The sequence below is a fragment of the Lathamus discolor genome, chromosome 11 (assembly GCF_037157495.1).
Source record: "Lathamus discolor isolate bLatDis1 chromosome 11, bLatDis1.hap1, whole genome shotgun sequence".
Taxonomy (NCBI): domain Eukaryota; kingdom Metazoa; phylum Chordata; class Aves; order Psittaciformes; family Psittacidae; genus Lathamus; species Lathamus discolor.
In genome coordinates, this window is record NC_088894.1 from 3,456,626 (window position 1) to 3,477,642 (window position 21,017).

The 21,017-nt window shown below is 40.3% G+C and overlaps 1 protein-coding gene across 3 annotated transcripts in view; it reads right to left on the minus strand.

Annotated features, from left to right (window-relative positions):
- The window catches only part of OSBPL2 (oxysterol binding protein like 2), a 35,959-nt gene that overhangs the window by 9,652 nt on the left and 5,290 nt on the right, over window positions 1–21,017 (minus strand). For 2 of the 3 annotated variants that reach the window (XM_065691393.1, XM_065691394.1), the window contains 6 exons: window positions 13,305–13,469; window positions 6,917–7,064; window positions 6,596–6,671; window positions 4,767–4,901; window positions 3,630–3,727; window positions 2,419–2,601 (listed from right to left, as the gene is read on the minus strand). In XM_065691393.1, the coding sequence (XP_065547465.1) occupies window positions 2,419–2,601; window positions 3,630–3,727; window positions 4,767–4,901; window positions 6,596–6,671; window positions 6,917–7,064; window positions 13,305–13,341 (677 nt within the window). In that variant the 5' untranslated portion in view covers window positions 13,342–13,469. Of the gene's footprint in view, window positions 1–2,418; window positions 2,602–3,629; window positions 3,728–4,766; window positions 4,902–6,595; window positions 6,672–6,916; window positions 7,065–9,869; window positions 9,949–13,304; window positions 13,470–21,017 lie in introns of those variants that run through there. The other variant, XM_065691392.1, reaches the window with a different exon arrangement.

The following is a 21,017-nucleotide window of genomic DNA, read 5'->3' on the forward strand; positions in this document are numbered from 1 at the left end:
TGATAAAACACAATACTCATAGGAGAGCCAGGCTTACAGACTAACTCTTAAGAGTGTCTTCTCTTCAACTACTGCTGCACCACTGCAAAGCTTCTTCCAAAACTTCTTTCCTGTAAACCCTTATCATTATCTAGAGTGCCTTTTTGTGATAAAAAAGCACTGAACATGAACAGTTGAGTCTTCCAGCAGAGAGGTTAGTCACTACCAGTTCTGATAAAGGCAGACACTCCTCCTCAAGGGCTGGTCAGACTAAGGCACTTGAATCACTCTACAAACACTAAGTGCTAAAAGGCTTTTGAACCTGAAGAGTGTGACAGGAGTCAGGAAACTGCATACAAATACCCCACTAGTTTGGGGGGGGGGGGGGGGAATTGGTTATTGTTTAACACCAGTAGGACTCAGTAGCACTATACTCAAGCTTCGTAAACATGACATCTGAAAACCCCATTCGTTACTCAATTCCATCCTTTTCCCAAAGATTTACTGAGAAGAAAGAGAGCAAGAACTGAAGGATTTTCCACTTCATTTCTGTTTGGTTTAATATTTTGTGAAAAGCTTCACAAAGATGAATTAACCCTTAAAAGATTCTAAACCCTTACAAGACATTATTCTAAAAGTGGTCAAAATGTTAAACAGGGCTCCAGTCAGCACTAAGTTCAGCAGAGTCAAAGCCATCTCCTCTCACTCATGTCTCCATGCTGGCAAAAGAAATGCTAAAGTTACCTGGCTGGCAATGAATCCATCTTAGGAAAGCTTGCAAACTCTATTTTAATACAAAAGACACAGAAACAAGCAGTATCCTCTTTGTAACAAATGCCTTGCACTTTTACTTCCAGTAAGTATGGAGAGAACACTCCTATTTAATGTTCCCACTCAGTCTATCATTTTCCAGCAGAGAAGAAAAACAGATCATTGAAGCCTGACTGTTTTCCACAGCAACTTTTCTTCAAGTGTACTTTCAGACAATGACTACTCATCAAGTAGGGGAAAAATTCCAGAACCCCCCAAATTCATCCCACCAGCCTTAGCACACAGCTTCACTCATGAACTACTTGACACCCAAAGGTGCACCGCGTAAAACAAAACACAAAACATTCATGGACAGTGCTGATAAATTGAAGCACTTCTTTATGCTGGAGAAGTACGGAACAAGTGTGTTTTCTAACACTTGTTTTGCTAACAGTCATGGTTAACCTAAATGCAGTACTTCACATTGACTCGCAATTTTGCTTCCTGAACAGTTACTTGTTCACACAAGCCCTGAGCAGTTTTCAGACTCCTCAACCCAACAGAATGGGATGAATCACAACACTGAGAGGCTCAAAATTTGATTTCCACTTCTGCTGCTAACTTGAAGCAGTTATTCAAAGTAAATGCTTTAATGGTTTATATTCCAGTTTAAATCTGTGCCCTGTAATTTGATTAGGCTGAATGGGACTTTTAATAGTCTCCTAATAAAGGCTTCTCTCTCAAGCAACAGACTTTATTGTTGTCACATCTGCACTAACATTCATAGTTCCTTTTACATTCAGAAAAAAATTCTTTTATTTTCATTACCATTTATATCCAAGACCAGTTCATACTCTTATAAGCTTCGGAAGATTCAATGCCAGCAGCTTGAGAATTTAACTATACTTTCAAAGGAAACTACAGGCAAAGTCAATGCTTGATACAGCAGACAAGTTGACTCCTTACTGAAACCAAATGCATAGAAACTTCCTAAGACAACATTCCAAACAACCTTTTGGGAAAGCTTTTAGGAAAGCACCTGCCAGTGTTCAACTGCAGAGTAATTCTTCTGCAGCTATTACCTTGTGTATCCTTGTGTCCTGCCTGGGAAAGGTCAAGAATCATTGTGCCACGAGGACACAAACCAACTTACACAGACTCGTGTAGTTTATGAGACATCTACAGCTACAGACAAGCCTGGAAGCAATCTGGAAAGGCATTCTCAATCTTAATGGGAAGGTGATCATACACAGGGAGTTTTAAACAAGTGCAAGGCAATCCTAACATGCTCCTCACCTTCCCTTCCCACACAGAACAGCTATTCTGAAGATGCAGTTCCTTCCACGCAATCAAAGCCAACAACAATATATAAGCAAGATGAGCTTGAATAGCCCAGTAACAGAATTTTATCTCTCTAAATTTGACATGCCTTCACAGAACTGGCTTTCAGTAGCATTCCATTTTTAAGAACTACTATTTTTCACAATGGAAAGACTGGGTTGCATTGCTCTCCAGCTATGCGAGCGTGACATAACTTAAAACAAGCAAAGCCCTGAAATTAAGCAATTTAAATTAACTTGTATAGAAACTCTTATGACCTCTTCAGCAAGATCACCACCTATGAAAAGCCAATACATTCAAGTTAATGTTAAGGAGATCAACATAAAGGTATTTACTTCTCATACTCACTTCAGAAGCTCCAAAGTAATTGTTCCCCGGGGCTCTGCTTCTATACTTTTCCCCCAGAATTTTAGTTTGGGATAGATTGATCCATGAAAAATGAAATCCTTATTGAGGCCTTCAGAATAAAATGCACTAATAGGTGGGTGGTGGCTGACTTGTTCAGATATAAACCTAAACCCTAAATCCTCCCTAGAAACAACAACAAAAAAAGAGCATTAAACAGTAAGTAGGTTGTTTAATGTTACAAAAGAAAAGAGCTACTCAGTGCTTTAAGAAAGTGAAGGATTTTTAGATAAAACCAAAGTGAGACTTTTCTAGTCCTATGACACATTTATAATTAATGAAGTGAAAGAATCAGTACTCTGAATGCTTTCTCTTTATACCCCAAACCCACCCACATTCAAACACCTGAACAACTTGCTACCCACAAATGCATCTGAAGACGTTTCACTGAAGTAACTCATGAAAATACAGGAACATTTTGGGCAGCAGCAGCAGGTCTGCCTGAAAATCCTTTTCTCTGCTGCAGACACATTACTCATTCATTAAAGCAAGCTGGAAGCCCTTCAGAGTTACTCTGATGTGATCCATCCAACATCATCAGCAAACCCTATTTAAAGTAATTAAGAGTGTCTGGTCAGGAAATATCTTTGGTAGAAGAACAAGGACCAGTTTTTATCATCGAATCATAGAATAGTTAGGGTTGGAAAGGACCTCAAGATCATCCAGTTCCAAACCCTGTGCCATGGGCAGGGACACCTCACACTAACCCATGTTACCCAAGGCTCTGTCCAGCCTGGCCTTGAACACCGCCAGGGAGGGAGCATTCACAACCTCCCTGGGCAACCCATTCCAGTGCCTCACCACCCTTACAGTAAAGAAGGTCTTCCTTATATTCAATCTAAACTTTCCCTGTTTAAGTTTTAACCCGTTACCCCTTTGTCCTATCACTACACTCCCTAGTGAAGAATCCTTCCCCAGCATCCTTGTAGGCCCCCTTCAGATATTCTGCCTAAACCTAGAAATAAAATTACCAACTTGAATAACAACTTCTCAGAGATTCTGAGGTAGCCTGGGGAGAAAAAGAGTTTTAGATCTACTCAGACATATATTTTAGTAGATTTTTATGTATTTCACTGAATAAACAACCAAACCAGCATGAGAGTCTGCTACAAACACACAAATAGCCCCAGCTCCTTATTTAAAGTTATTATTACCTGGTTAATTCATAGGTTTCTCCTAACAGCGGGTTAAATGGTTTGCCAGTTCTTTCCCACTGAGAAGCTACAGCAGAAACTGCAAAGGCAGCTACAGCCTAGAAGCAAATTAAGAACACACAGTTATGAGAACAGCACGTTAAAACTCTGAAGTTGAATGTATTTGTTGCACATTATAATATTTCATTATTCTTCCAAAAAGGAAATGCTGTGTATTGCTTCAGGCCAAAACATTTGTAAGCCACATGATAGGAGATACAGAAGTGGGGAAATAAGAGCAGTTAACAAGAATCTCATTTTCAAAAGGAATTATTTGCTGTACTTTTGTCACATTTCACTCTGTCCCATGCTTCTCCAACTACCTCGAAGAGGACAGCCTGTGTTCTCAAATCTGCTTTTCTCCTTTTTTGACTGTTCTGCACACCCAGCTCACAGAGAACAGAGCTTTTCAGACAAGCGTTATTTGTAACACAGATGAGATTTCTTGAACCATACCAGCAAGTATAAAAGACACTTGGAAGCTCCTGCTTGCTGAAAAGCAGGAGTATGTGCTACACAGAGTACAATATGTACATTCCAGCTTCACTTAAGTTTAAGCAGAGCTATGAGCAATACCAGTATAACCTAATGTACATAGGCCTGGCTTTATCGCATTCAGTTCCCTGTTGTGAGACCAGCCAGGTACTCCTGACAACCACCAGTTTTGGAGAAAAGAGTGGCAAAGCTTGTCTCAGTCACAGCAGTTTTTTATTCAGTAACTTAAAAATCATGGAGCTACCAAACGAGTAAGTTTAGGGTGACTTAAAGCCAAGATTTCATCTTCACAACACATAAAACCCCAAAGTCCCAGTTAAAAAAAGTCCTGAAAAGGGTTGAGATCCTTGGACATCATCAGTTGGTGCAATCTCCTGCATTAGACTTCTGCCTCAAACTCTGTGAACAGCATCAAGTGTGAAAGTGCCACAGGTATCTGATACAGCCACTATGAAACAAGAAATCCGTCTAGAAAGACAAAATGGGCATTCTTATGATAGCCCCAAAGAGCAAAATACTTCCTCAAGTGAGAAAATGTCTTAGAAGACTCTGGGAGAGAAAATCTTCCTCTCAACTAAGCAGAAGGTGGTAGCTGTTACTTACCTGCATTCTTTCCAGGGGGTCTGCATGACTACAAGCCTTATTTATGAGGTATATATGTTCCATATATTCTGTTATCCGCTGAAGGAAACTCAATGGCTCGTTGAAAACAATGGGCATTGTAATTTTAGATAGCTCCTATGTAACAAAAGGATAAGTTAACTCCTTAGACACAACACTAAAGTTAACAACTGAGAACAAGAACTGTGAAAATAAGTTGTGGGTTAATTTATTTATAGCATTCTTCAAATGCCATTTGGCAAGTCTATAGCAGACCTCTACATGCTACAGCTGGAAAGGGCTAAAAGCGCTGCAGAACCCCACTATCATCTGAAAGAATAAGCAAAATGGATGCAGCAAACCTAGAAAACTCAAGGAAGATGCTACCTTCTATTCTGTGGTTCCACATGAAACAGGAGAAGTTAGAATTTCCATAGATAGCAGCACTAATGTGCCAGCTAGCTCATTACTGATACTTACATACCACGCATTCCTTTGAAATCCTCACTTATCTATTTGCATAAAATCTAACTATTTTACTGCAGGAACCACAAATTAATTTTTGAAAGGAACAGTTACATAAAGAATAGCATTTGAATTGCTCTAACAAATTTTAGTGGCTTTATTTCAGCAACCTGTTATTTGCATCAGAACGGTTTCTCATTTTGCATGTGGATATAAGGCAGACATGAACCTCACACAGAGGTTTCCAATTCTCCAGGTTCTTTTACTATATCCAAGCAAATTTTGCTCTTTAATTAAAAGGCTGCACTCATGACTGAGCACTAAAGAATCACTGAAGTGATTAAAACTTAGCAGAAAGGAAAATGCCACCAGATGAACTTCATACATTTTCCTCAGTGTCACAGGTAGTAAGGAGGAAAGCATTACACCCAACTGACTTCAACTGATTTGGTCCAAGCAAAGTGCTCTAGTGGATAGGTCACTCATCCTAACAAAAGGAATTTTGACAGTACAGGTGTATTTCCTAAGTGACATAAGGTAAGCTAACAGAAGGGCTACAGACTTGTCTGTTGCATTCACAAAGGCTTGTACTGGCAGACCTAGGCTAGAGATAAATTGTAAGGATTAATACTTCTAAAAAGCAGCCCTGGCAGCACAGCCCTCCAGTGTAGAGCATCCCTTTCATTCCTAATAACAATGAAGTACTGTAACTGAATTCCTAAAGGATTAAAAGAAAACAGCAGTGATGATCAATAACAATGCAAGCATCAGGGTCCTTTAACAACACAGAGCAATGTAAACGTCTATGTCCAAGAGTCCAAGACCAAATCTTGTGACCCCATTACACCACACCATTAACACTCCAAGCCTACAGTGGGTTCCATAAGAAACCTCTAACAGATCCCAAACTTTTCTATCCTTGCCATCAGATGAAAGCAATTTTTTTTTGACACAAACTGCTTAAGTTGTGGAGGGGAGGAAAAAAGTAAACCACCGAACCAAACCTCACCACCACACCAAAATAAAGCCCTAAAATCACATTTTGCTACATAAAGAATAAGAAAAGGCAGAAAAGAGCATTGTGTTAAAGCACATTGGACTATATTTGTAATGGCTTTAGTCCAGTTATTATAGGACAGCACTACAAATGTACCAATCCACATGCTCCAACAGCTAAAGAAGGTAAGGAAACAGTACTCTTAGTAAATGGTAGAGAGTTAGTAAATTTAGAGTTGCAGTTTAAGATGATGCTCCCTACAGGACAAAATGCAAAATGTACTACATACTGTTCTTAAGGTTTCAGCAATAAAATGAACAGTTGAAGTGAGGAGCCCTGACCTCAGCATGCTTCATCCAAGCTCACTTACCAGTCCAATGCATTTTTTTAGTATGCTCCACACGCTAAAATCATTCCTAGAAAACATTGGGGCAGGTAACGATGTCCTGTAAGTGGAAAAAACAACCGTCACTATCAGCCTCTTATCCAACAAGCCATTTTCAGTTGTAGGTATTGAAGTACTTTATGAAAGAAGCAAAGCATTAACCTACGGTTGACTTAAGAAGCAGATAACAGAATGTCTTTTTGGATGCAGAGAATTAAGCTCTTCCAATGAGAACAGTAATGCCCCAAAAGACAGCGAGCCAGCACTTACTCAGTTCTCATTCACTGTGTAGTAGTACGTGTTTACCTGTGTCTCTTAATTCCATTTTCTTGGATCTCTGTCTCTCCGTTATGCTTCCCAGTCCTATCGCTTTGGTGTGGATCTAGATCAAGCATTTCTGCAACTTTATGATTTGCTTCTGAAAAGTCTCCTGAAGAATTGTCAGAATCAAAGCCTGCATAAAAGCCATAAGAAATCTGTTGCATTCATTAGGAACCTTATTATGCCCCAGAGTGCCACTCACGTTTTATAGCTTTCATAGCATAAGTACACTTACATCAGGTTATTTAGTTTTAAAGAATATCAGCATAAAAACACTTTATTAAGTGACCTCATGTCCAAAGAGCATTTAGAGCCAAGTACTGCATTAGAATCGAGCATTCTCAACTCCTTTTTCACACTGCTGAATATAAAACCAATTTAGAAGCTCACAGGTTCTTTGGTGGGCACTAATCAGATTCATTGCATTGTCTCTTCTTCAGAGCTGTGCTGTGATTACAATAGTTTTGCTCAGTTACGAAGCTTTTCTCAACTTAAAAACACTTAAGTTTGCCTTCTTACACTGCAAACAGGCAAGGAGCAAGTAAAAGAGAAAAGGGCAATTTCAAAATCCAGCAGCAAACATGAATACTACTAGAGCAAAAGAAAGGTAGGCTATCTAATGCAACCTACTGAGCAACCTGATCTAGTGGAAGGTGTCCCTGCCTATGGCAGGGGCTGGAACTAGATGATCGTAGGTCCCTTCTAACCTAAACCAGTCTGTGATTCCAACTTCTTTTTGCCATCCACATGTGCAAACCGTGTAATACTTCCCTAATGGTTAGTACAAGAACCTGTGGACACCAGGTGTCATTCCCTGAGCCCTACAAGCAACTGAAAGCATGACCTAGAGTAGGTGGCTCCATTTCTTATCACCCAATTCCATCCGCTTGGGTAGACAGCTACTGGAACACTGTTGTAAGTAAATGCCAGCACCCCCCATAACAAGATGCTTTGAACAGCTTTAAGAATAGAAAGTTAAACCAGTGGGAACCTATAGAACACAAACCTCTGTCATCAAGCAGCTCTAAGCACTAGTTGGATGAAACTGACTGCAGAATCAATTGCTAGCAACAAATAAGGATCAGTTGCAGCACCAATACAGAGCACCCTAAAATGACACATTAATAGAAGCCTCCTTCACAATTGTTACAGCATCACAATGGAAAGCACTGCTCATCAATCACTGTAATAAAGGAGTATCTTTGTTGAAAATAATTCAAAGAGCATGAAATCCTTTCTGAGTGCCACAAGGGTCAATTCTTCATGAAGAACCTCAAGATGATTTCAGTTTCCAGCTCCCAATTTAAGAGCCAGAGTCCAAAAGCAACCTGAAAATGAGTATTTGCTGGCATACAATTCTTTAAGGAATACTCATTTTTGTATTCCTTCCATTCAGGGATAAAGACCATGACAGTAACATTCAAAACAGCACAAGGAAGTATGACCGATAGGATCTTATTTGGTAAACAGCAGCTGTAATGGGTGATGTCATGTGTTAAACCATCTCCTACATTTTGATGTCACAAGCATGTAATTATACAGCAATAACCACACCTTAGCAGCCTTAGTACTTAATTGGAAAGTCTGAGAGTCATACACACACACACACACACATATACATATATTATTCAGGTCATTAAACTGAAGTCTAGCTTCAGTCAATCCACAACAAAATATTTCTGATTTTAAAATAGCATTTCTAACCACATGTTAACTTGTTTGGGAACCTGTTACAGTACAAGGAGATGGAAAAGGCAAGTACTGTTGGGCAAAATAGCTTTTAGTAGTTTGTCTGATGAAGTTGGAAAACCAGATAAGCTTTCTGGTACACTTACCCTCTCCCAGAAAGCTGGTAAGAGCACCCAACATGAGGAACAGCATCACATTTAATGGGCACTTCAATAAGATAAACACACCTAAATGTAAATGTAAACCTTCACAACAGGAATACTCAAATGGTTCATAAGGGAATAGTTATGAAAAATGTTACTGGAATGACATTGTACCTGAAACCTTGCAAAGCCTATCAAATGTTTATTGGGTTTTATCCACACAAGCCTTTCTGTTTCTCCATGATTCAGAGTTGTTTTGCCCTGTTCCTATTCAGCACAATGGGGAATTTAGATTCAGGCGTATGTATAATTTATGGACAACAATTGGTAAATAAATAAATGTCAGTTCAAACAAGTGTCTCGCACACAAACAACAACAATTAAACCCCTGCTCCAAAATTAAGATATAGCAGAAGTATAAAGTCTGCTTTATTAGAGTGCACCTCCACCTGGTTACTTTAAACCCCCCCCAAAACCCACAACCAACCAACCCAAAACTATCACTACAGTACAAAGATAGATAATCACTAGATTTCCAAATACACTTTCAGCCTTCAGTATCAGCTGGCTTGTCTACTACAAGCCCATTGAGAAAGTTTTCAAAGCTGTTTCTCAATGAAGTTCTACATATTATAGTTCTGTTTAGTTCTAAGTATTATAGTGAAGAACTAACCAGAGGATGTACTTCACAAAGTACTGATCTGGAATAAAACAGATGACTGAAATGATCTGTTGTAGCTTTTCTAAGTCACAGAAAGAACCTTCCTCCAACTGCCATTAAAGCCTTGAACTTGTAAAATCAAGTAGGTAAATATTACTTACAGGACAGTGGCAGAAAGTCACTGGGAATGAGGATAAAAATGGGGATTTGAAAGGGGGATAGGAGACCACACACAGAAGTAAGATGTCATAAATTAATCAAAAGACCCAACTACATCTGTTAAGGGCTACTTTTAAGAAGTCTTAAATTTTCATAGTCAAACACTGCAATTTTCATAGCCAAACACTTAAATTTTCATAATCAAACACTTAAATTTTCATCGTCAAACACTCACGCTGGGTGCCCACATTAATCTATTTCAAGAGCTTAAAGAAAAGTGACTTGCCAGTAACTCTAGTTCTCTTGGCCTTCTTCTTCTTCCACATCCTGCAAGTGAAACAAGTCCCCACAGACTATGCTTTGCACCAGCCTAGGAGGGAGATGAGCAGCACCCAGTCCTATGAGTCATGTACAGAGACACAAGACCTCCCCTTTCATACAGTCAGCAACTTCCTTAAAGGCTAATTAAGCTCTGTCACTCAGCCAGGAATCAAAACAGCCCAGCACTGAGAACCTCCAGACCGAAAAAGGACATAAGCAGTAGGGATAAATCCACTGAAGTGTAGGTAGTCAGTGAAGCAAGAGACAAATGTTTTCTTTGCCAGAAATTACCATCCTTCACTTTCCCAAACAAGTCCATATTCACAACACACGGATGTGGCATCCTGGCCTTTCACAGAGCCACAACACTTAAAGATTACGGCAGAATCCGCTGATCCCATTTGATTCAGACATGAAAGCAGAAATCCGGCAGCAGATACCTCACTTCCTCCTCCCCGGGTGAAAGCAATAAAGTGAACAACAGCCAAGCAACAGGAAACAGAAGGACAACATCCTCACCAATACACCAGGCTGCATGAACCTGGCACAGAACGTGATTTCCATGGACCTGCAGGTCAATACTTTCAAAAGCAAAACTAAACTATTCACGTTTGTCAAAATCAATTACCCTGGTAACTGGCCAAGCACTTTCCTGTTCTGTGGCAATCCTTCCACAAAGCACTTTGGCAAGCAGGTATCTGACAGAACTAATGAAAGATACAGTTCTGACAGAGCAGAACCTGATGGCATAGTCTTTTAAGAAGTCTGTGATGAGATTAATGAACCCAAGGCGACATAGGCCGGAGGCAGTGATCAAAGATGTGTGCTCCCCATCTCACAAGTAATTTCAAGGAATGTGAAATTCAAAGGATCAACCACTTCATCTGATCCAGTCCCAGAGAAAACTACCTCCTGCATCTGAGAAAAAGCAGAAATAACTGAGACCACAGGTAACATTCCCAAGGGATTCCCAAGGGGAGTACTCATTTATGAAATAAGGATGTCAAGTGTCCAACTAATCAGCAATGTTAATAACCTCTGCAAAGCAACTTCTCTCCATGGAAGCTCTTTACCAGTCACTAACTCAATTCATTACCCATGTAAATGTGCAGGATGGACTGTGTTAGAAGTGTAGTCATCATCTAGTCAGGGCCAAACCATGTGCCAGGAGGATGATTCCCAGCCACACAGCATGTAATTCCATCACATGAGCATGTCTTCTGGATGTGACGGGGACAGTGTCAGAAGAAGGAAACTTCCAGGCAAAGAGAAAACATCCACCACAACAAAACCCAGGGGTCTCCTTAGGATAGATTCATCTTCTAGATGTGCATACTATCAGTTAATAACTACAGAAAAGCTGTGGCTTCCTCAAGGAAGGAGGATCCATTAGAACCTGAAAATTCCAGCAAAGCACTATCCCAAAGACACACAGCCCATGGTGCTAACAGGAGCAAAGAGTTGCCACAGGCACCAGCACTTCAGGAACATGAATGCAGGAAGACCTACTTACAGTTGTTCTTAGCGTTCATATCACATTTATATGACTTGGACAAGACACATCTACAAAGAACTGGGCCTCAACTTCATTAGGTTTGTGCAAGTAATCCTTCAAACTGTCATCAGCTTCTAAAGCACCCAGCTGGAGAAAGAGATTGAGCACCAGTCTTTAAAGCCAGTCCTGAGGGAGATAGAATCTGAAACCAACTATTCCAAACTTAGTGTTCCTCTTAAACCTGTGGGACATACTCCAGGGCAACATATATAAAGGAAAAAAGTTCAAGCTCATTTAGTTCCTGGAGTGGCTGATGTAGACCAAACTCCTCAGAAGAGGGTTGTGCCCAGCCTATAGAGACACCAGGTATTCTTACGCTTAGAAACTTCCCTCCTGCCATCACACTCTTCCCTGTGGAAGAATGAGATTAGGACAGGACAAGGAGTGCTCACAGAACTGATGTACAACATTCACTTTTGAGCAGAGCCAGCCAAGACTGCCAGGTACAAGAACAGCTCACACACAGTAACTCAGAAGTCATTACCACCTGGAGCAGTTGCAGGGAGAATCAACCTTCTGAGGTTGAGGACAGGGAAAAAGAGGAGGAAAGATGACAAAACCAGAGTGTTCAAATGCAGATGATTCAAACACCGACTGCTGTGTATTTCTGCAGCAAGAGACAAAGGAATGCATCAACGTCAAAGCTGTACCCACAGACCTCAGAGCCATGTTTCTGTTCACCTTTTTCAGTGGGAAAAAGGTCTAGTACATTTATGGCTGTGGTCCTGAGCTCTCAGAATTGAAACATTATTAAGACATACAGGAACAATACATTGTGTTCAAGATTTGTACAGTACAATGACTTGATTTCACAGCTGGATTAGGAGCAGCAGCCCCCATGACTCCCAGCATGAATGCAATGCAAACATCCTTCTCTGCTCTGTGACGTACTTGTGACAAGTCCTATCCAGCCCACTGTCAATCACACTGCTTCACCCAGCCTCCTCTGTTTACTCCTTGTCATATGAATCTCCAGCCGACCATGTCTAAGTCTACCTTACTTGTATCTTCCATGCTACTTCCATTTCTTCAGCTCTCATGCTTCCAATTATACTCTTTGTATTCCCATGATTCTACATTAAGCAGTCTACACTCACCACAGCCAGCACTTCTCATTTCACTTCTATTACAGGACTTCTGAGGAAACATTTAAGTGGAAAACTTTAAACTTGTTTGAGATCTTTGACAGGATTTCTTTTTTATTACTAAAACACTTTGAACATTTTATTTCACCATCAGAACCATATCATAAATAACCATTCATCCTTATTAGTTCAAAGAAAGTTCCATTTGATACACTGCTCAAGTGTGAAGTGATTCATGGTTGCTTTCCTAGAAACAGCAGTGGATTGCAAAGGCTTTTGGCTCCCTTTTACATACTGTAAAAGCATACTTTTACAGTAATTTCTTCCTGACCAGAAAAACATTTTCTACTTCAATTCTTCAGGAAAAGTTTTCCATTACAAGAAAGAAATGAATAAAATAACAACAAAAATAATCCATGGAACACATTTCACCTTTCAAAAGGTCTTAAAACTATTATTTCTCAAGCTGCTATTAAATTACCTGCATTTTACAGAAAATGAAAGCTAGACTTGGCCTCTAAAGGACTGTTATAAATTGATAGCCAGCACTAAGCTTTAATCAAAAAACCCCACCTCATTTCCAAGCCTGAACTTGAATTAGAATCCTTCCTTTCTTCTATTCAGAAAATAGCACTGCAAGTTCTACCAGCAGCAGTTTACTTTTTGTTTATTCATTAACAGCAATATATTAGCAATACACTACCAGCTCCTCAGCACACACACAACGCAGTCCGTGGCTGGCACTGTGCCTGTCACTCACCCGTAACGGCATCATAAAACTCTTCTTCACTATTCATCCTTCAGAGTGAAATCGCTGTGCAGCCACTCCAGCTTCCTCTAATGCATCGTTGGACTTGATTTAGAGATGAAGTATCTGTGTGCTGTCCGAGTCTTCTTTTGCAAATACCCAGCTGCTGTAGAAGATCTATTTGACAAGACAGGAAAGCAGAATTAGCAACTTCCACATTTCTGATGTGCACAAACACACACATTTGACAAATACTAATTTTCCTGTTTCTTCACATGGTAAAAGATGGTTTTTTGCATTCATAAGTAAACTGCCTTCTTTGTTATCAAAGTCATTCTGAAGACAAATACTACCTACCACAAGAACAGCTGATGTATTATACCACACTCCTCTCTCTGAATACATCATATACATTACAGTAAAACATCTAATTTACTGTAAGGTAATTTCAGGCAAGTACAGCCAGAAGGAGCAGAAGGAAGAAAAAGACAGCTGGCAGAACAAAACTTCTCTTCAGCAGGAGGATGAGCCCTTCTGCATCCTTAACCAAGAAAGCTGGGAACAAAGAAGAGAACCTGACATCTCAGAATCTCAGTGTTGCATAAAACCACTGAGCCTCACTGTACATAATGCAATCAGCATCCAGTGACCATCAGTGAAGTTTTGTCAGGCTACTGCTGTGAACCCGTGAGACAACTGGAGATGTTCCTCTTTAGAAGGAGAGTGTAAAGAAACAACAGATTTCCTCAGTGAAACCAAGCAAACTGCAAGTAACTTACAGACTGATGAAGCATTCCAGCTTTATGGACAGACTACATGAGATTTTTTCCAGATGGCTGGCAATGGTGTAACATAAATGTTTTTACTTCACCCAATTTTAGTCTAAGGAGAATAATGAGGAAATTCAGTTTCCACTCTTTCAAATGTTCACCAGGTACCAATGACGAGCCAAGTGCATGATGATAAACGACAGCACGGCAATGCTATCAATATCTCCTCCCAAACAACCTCAATCTGTCAGCCTCAATTTTTTATGATCCTTGAAGATCCCACTGCTTTTGTGACAGTAGTTTTTCCAGAGTAATTATAACTTGCACAATTCCATTCCAATCAAGAGAAACAAAGCCAGAAGCACACTCTACTCCTAGTAGAAAAGCTCATCATGTTTGAAGCCAATTCCTTCCTCCTCTCTGTAAGAAATCAAACTGCACAATTCCTCCTGTGTGTCAAGTCTTTTTACCTCACTGCCCAGAACAAAAGCTTTTTGAATGCCTCACACATATACATTCCTTCCAATTCTCCATTCAGGAGGAGGAACTAAAATAGCCTATTTTGGAACTCAGATATCTAAGTCAATGAACGTAGCATTCACCTACATCTGTCAAGGCAGGGCATTTCAGTTTGCCGCTTTTCCCTTAGGAACTCCCTACTTCCTTGCCACTATAGGATTTTATATCTATCTCTGCACCATAGTGAGTATCTGAGCTTCCACATACACTTCAGCAATTTCTTATTTACAAGTCCTCATCTCCACAAGGACAAAACTTTATGCATCTGCTTTTCTTGACTGTTGCTGCAGCGCTGTTGCAATTGCTCTCAGCTGGATGATAGTTTCCTTCCTTTTTCCTGTGTTCTCCAGTCAGAGACCTTTAAACCTTCAACCTTCTTGCTCATCAGCCACAAGTTTCTGACTTCCTTTTGCCAAAGCGCTGCACTCTTCTAGGCAAGGATGCAACACTTCGAAACATTAACAAGTCAGATGTGAAAGGGAGAAATCCTCTTAACTAACAGTTGGTTCCAGAGCAGCAGCTAGCTCACATATCTGGGTGAACTAAACAGCAGAACTGATAGCATCATTCTAAATCTGTACTGGAAGTACAAGTCAGTGCACCTATCCTTGTGTTATCTTGCCCAGCAGAAGCCAGTCCCCAACTCTGTAAGAAAAATGCTTGTTCATACCAAAGCTGCTGTTAGCCTTAGAGCTTCTCCAAACTTCCCAGCCCCACCAGCAATGTTATCTGGAAGTCTCTCTTCCAAGGTCTCCAAATATATCCTATCTTTGCAGAAAATCTGTCCTTGAGGATGCAACTATGTAAACCTTTATAGCAGCAGAGGAAAGAGGGAATCCAAAGAAAACTATTGCAACAGAAAACAGGAACCTCTCAGGACAACTGCTGACCCCAGAAGCAATTATCAGCACATTGGAATGAATCCACTCGTTTGCCAAAAATGAAGTTACATTAGAAAGCTTCTTTAACCCTTCAAGGTAGCGTATCCTTGAAGATGAAAGACGCTCCAGGTTTCAACTGGCTGCAAATATGGCATCCTTTTAGCAAGAAAGCAGCCAATAATTCCAGAAGGAAACTTGATTTCACACAAGACACCATCCTCTCATGACCAGTGCTACAATTCCCTCACTTTCACCATGTTTTCTTGCCTCTTCCCTTTTTATTGAAGCTCTTGCAGCAGGACTAGCCTATTGTTGCACACAGCGCATGCAATGAGGTTCTGGTCTGAAACAGCCTTGTATGTACCTGCAATACATAAAAAGGAGCTGGTTCAAAACTCATCCCTGCTGAGGTTCAGTTCAAATGCAAAGCGCACAAGTCCTCAGGCTCCCTACCCAAACACAGCCACCTCACATCAGCTTGCAAGCTCCAGAGATGCTTTGTAACAGCAGTTCTGGTATGCTGTAGTTTTGTATAGAAGGCACTAAGACATAAAAAGTATGATTTAAAAGATTGCCAGTTATTATTAAGAGCCTTGGAGTAAACCAGGTCACAAAGATGAAGACCAGCTTCTCTGCTCCCCTCTCCTGCACGCTAATAGCTGCATTACAAAAGGCCTTGTGAAGCGGAACTACATCCCATAGAATGCAGTTGCACTACAAAGGCAATGAGGCTTTCCTCTGAAAACACAAGTACAAATGGAGGAACCAGAATCAAAGCCTTGAGTTAACTGAATGCCAGACTTACGCTGTGTTCTCCTCATACGCACCTCACACCACAATTTAACCTCATTCTATTTGAAAGTTCAGTCATATCCCTGTAAGTTATATACAAGCTTTGTAACCGTTACCTAAATTACAAAATAATCATGGAAGTCACTTCAAATAACAATCACAAATTGTCCCAAGATGCTAGAAGCACTTGCAAAAGGCCAAAGTAATATATTTTGCATCAGTTACACTAGGAATAACGTAACACTCATATCACTTCTTTTACATTCAGTTCTTTTATTTAGCAGAAGTTACTGTGAATTTGCATGTAGCTGAAGACACAATAACAGCATTTAGCTTTCATGCGCCAAAAAGCACGGATTAAGTCCTTTCCTCTTGCTAAAAGCAATAGCAAAAAGTTACTCTCAATTAGGCTGAAATGCCAGAAGACAAAAACATCCTGTTTGCTTCATATTCAGCATTCGTAATCTGCATTTCCTCTCCATGTCCATGATGTACCCAGAAGAACTCATGCACTGGCAACTGCAGCTAACAGCTCTTAGCAAAACTGCCTTTCAAGGAAGGGTGCAATACCCCTGTGTCAGACAGACCTTCAAGAGCTTAGGACCAGCTGCCATCAGCTGTATTGTCACTGATGGCAAAGACAGACTTTATAGAAACCATTTAATAAATAACAGGAAAAAGCTGCAAGTGGAGGCCTCTTAAGAGAACTGGAAATTCACAGTTTAAGGATGACAACACAGCACTGGTTACAAGCAGCCCAGATTTTGTGGTTTACAAGATAAGTAACAAAGCTCATCTCTTTCCTCACATTTGAAGGGTATGCATTGGTATATACTAATTGGATTTGTTACGGGATTTGTGTGCATGAATTCAAACTGCCATATCTGGGTTTATTTTTGTAATAGCTTGATTTCCTACAGGAAAGATGCTAGTTTTGAAGCTCAAGCTGAAAGACAACAGATAAAAACATCAAATCCATCTAATACCCACCACAACAATCCAGCTTCAACATTGGCTGGTAAATCTGTACTGCAGGCTCTATTCTCTTCTATTTTGCCCTGAGAAGCTCTCTGTATTTGGTTGCCCAGAATATTCACAATATGATTTTATTCTTGGAAATGAATTTTAAAGTGAGGGGCAAAGCAATTAACACAAAAGAACAAAGCTGAACAGAGCTTATTGAAGCGAGGCTTGAACAAGTTATTTGGGCAGAACCCAGTTTTTCTAGTCATTTTGCTTATTTGCATGCCAATGCCTCCAATATACAAAACCAGACCAGCAAGAGAATTTGAAGTGAAAAACTTGTAAAAGCTTCTGGTATCATCTAATCAAAGGACTACCACTTTGGTTCCTCTGAAACAAGCTTTGCACCTTCGTGATGTAAAACCATCCACAAATGGGTTACACAAGACATGCTGCTTTCCACTAGCACAATTTAGAAATGCAGATAGCAATGCTGCAATAGAAATGCAGTGTTTGTACCAAACAAGAACCCCAAAACCTGAACAGGTAAGGGATGGAAACACAACTAACTACTACGGACATGGGCACGAAGTCCATCTTGCACTTTTGTTATTAAAAGGTCTCCCCAGTGCTATACAACTAATCAAAAGCAGGTTACTCATTAAAACTCCTTTAAATATAATAATTTACCAGCAAAGGTTCACACATTCCTGTACGACAGATGACCATGGGCAGTCCTTTTCTTAAAGGACATGGGGATGTTTTGCAAAGGACAAAACAAAGAACACAGCTGTAATGAATACTGCAGGAACACAATGAAAACCTGCACTGCACCCACAGCACACCTTGAAATAGGTTCTGCAGCAAGGAGGAATTACTAAGACTGACAGACAGCTTTCCAAAGGTACATTTGCTACAGATAGAACAAATAGAAAGGGCTGTCCCTAAACACACACAGCACACCAAAGGTCACAAAACATACCAAGGCAGATCCCAAGATGCTCACCCTCAGGAGATAACATGCTTCTGTCAGTGATCTTCACATCATCAATGCAGAGAGTGTAACTATTCCTACCACCTACACCACGGTCCCATGACGAAGGAAGAACAAAGTCATACTGTAGCTGTCAGTCACCTGGTTATGAATATGTCAAACAAAGTGTTCTGTCAAGCACTGCATTGAACACAACAGGGACAGGTACCAGGTGATGTGCCACCTCTTCTGGTAACAGGCTTTGCTTTCCAACACCTAACTCTGCACAGGTTGGAGGGTCAGGTACAAGCTCACAGTTCCCTGCAGCAGAAGGTACATGGAACTCTTTTCCAGAGATCCAGTGTCAGTAAGATCAGTCCCAGACTTTGCACATTCCACCTATTTTAAGCCATTTCCACCCACTTGAATTTATTTTTAAAACCAGGACAACAAAAGTGCAAGACTCTGCGAATCACTTTTAAAGGTATCAATGCATTCTGTGATCTGCATGCGAGCATCTTATGTGTACCTGTTCTCTCACCACTAGATGAGGCTGCAGAGATGGCCTAGAATGGCTGTCCATGACATGACTGCATTTGCTTATAGCTTTATCAAGTACTAAAAGCCGTAATTTCCTATGCTAACCTATAGATTAATAATCCCTCACATTTGCCACCATGCATGCTTGCTCCTTCTCCAATCCCAATCTTCAACGTTAAAAATTAACAGCATATTTCTGTGTCTCCAAGACCCTGGATCCTCAGAACTTACACATCAATTGAAGAACCCCAAACATGAGTACCTGTTCAAAACATCCTGTATGAGTTTAAATATGCAATTAGTATGACTTGGTTAATTCAACATAACTAGTTATTCCATACTGACTTGTTCTTCTATGTCAATCCTCAACAAAGACCCAACTGGTTAACCAAAAGTTGCTCCTCAAAGAACCATTTCCATAGAGAGGTAAGCATTTATAGCTGGAGCAGCTCATTTGACTGGAATGCTGTTCAGCAAGCTCCATTTTGATGTCTGGCTGGCTGACAGACTATAGCTGCAGTGTCTTAGTCCTTCTGCAGCTGAAATTTCACATCATGCAGCAATTCTGGAAAGCCACTGTTTGTCAACACCATCCTGCTCCTTTATAAATCCTGGATTTTCTGCTCTGAAAGCATGTTCTAGCTCCAAGAGACATCTATAAACCACTAGGTCATGTTCATTGTACAGACACTCTACTTGTGAGATCAAGGAGAAGTTAAGCAAGTCCAAGATCAGAAACAGTGGGCAGACATGAAAATAAGCAGAGACATTCACCAGCATGAGCAGTAAAGGTGTTGGAAGGTCAATGCACTGGAATTACAGTGCCACCAAAGAACTGATGAAGCAGCACATTCCTCAGCTTTTTAACAGGCCTAACAAGGTTTTGTTGGATGTGCACTTTCACAGCAGATTTTAAACCAAATTCAGTTTATTCACTTGAAAGGAGAATACCTGCAAGCAAGAAAAAGAAATAAAATAGAAATAGCATTGACAGGATTGAAAATTAGCTCCATGCAAAGGAAAATTCACGCCATGCCCTGTTTAATCCACCTAAAAAATGTTAATAAAAAGCAACACTTTCATTAGCTTCATATCCTGCGTTCAGGATGCAGCTTCTGGGTAGAAAACGACTCCAAAAGAACCAGTAGAGGATCAAATATACCCACCCTTCACATTAACATCAAAAACAATAAAGGAAAATGAAACAACCCAACAGTCTACAGCATGACTGGTGGAATAAGAGCCAAGCCCATGTTCTCTTGGGTTGCCAGCTGAAATAAAACATAGCTGTAGTACTTCAAGGGATAGAAATAAATAGCTTGAACTAAAAGATAAATATTCATGCGGTTTTTGCTCCATACACATCTCCTGAAAGCATCAAACTGCAGTGTTTCATCTCTGAATGAAAGCTGCAGCAAGGATGAATCTTAATAGACTCATGAAATTAGGTTACACTGGAGCTAAAACATCTATAAAAATTAGCCAAGAAGTCAATTTAATTGGCAATCCAGATACCTGCTGTAATTATTATGCACTTAAAATCTCTTCAGCCAGAGAACAGCTACACAAATGGCAGAATCCAAAGAGGATTTTATTTACCAAGTTAGATTTGTTTCTCACTCCAGCGTTTGAAAGTAACAGCGTCTCCCACCAAGATGCAAATGCTTTTGCTTCTCTTGTTTTTCTTTATTCTGTTTGGCTTCTTTCCCTTCCTTTAAGTGTCATTGCCTCTTCCCCTATATTTCCTTGCTTTTGCCCTTTGAATTCTCTCCCACATCCCACAGAGGCGGGGAGCTGTGTGGGTCTATCCACTCCAGAAGCAAAGCAGCAAAGCATCCAAAGCTGATAGTTTTGCTGACCTTCTTTTTAAAGCATTTACAGCAATGGTGGCAGCAAACAGAGCATCTGAAAACTCAGCTCTGAACAAACAGATTTCTGGTAGGAAGAATCACATTCTTTTCTCTCAGGAATACAGATTTTTGGTGATGCTTCACAAGAATTAGAGCCAACTGAAACACTCAAAGTCTGGTCTGCAACTGAGTGCAGGCTACAGAATGTGTTTCTGCACCAGAACCACTATACTTGTCCCGCACACTAAGTGTTGCCCCCAGCACAAAGCTACAGTGCTGCTATCAGAAGAACTATTTATTGAGGATAAAAGCTGTAAAAATGAAACTGGAGAGAAAATACCCCCATAGTTTAGTGTTCAGATACCTACAGAACCAATGGTTAACTCCAGTCTCACCGCAGCCAAAAATTCCATAGCCAAGGACACTGCCTCACAGAA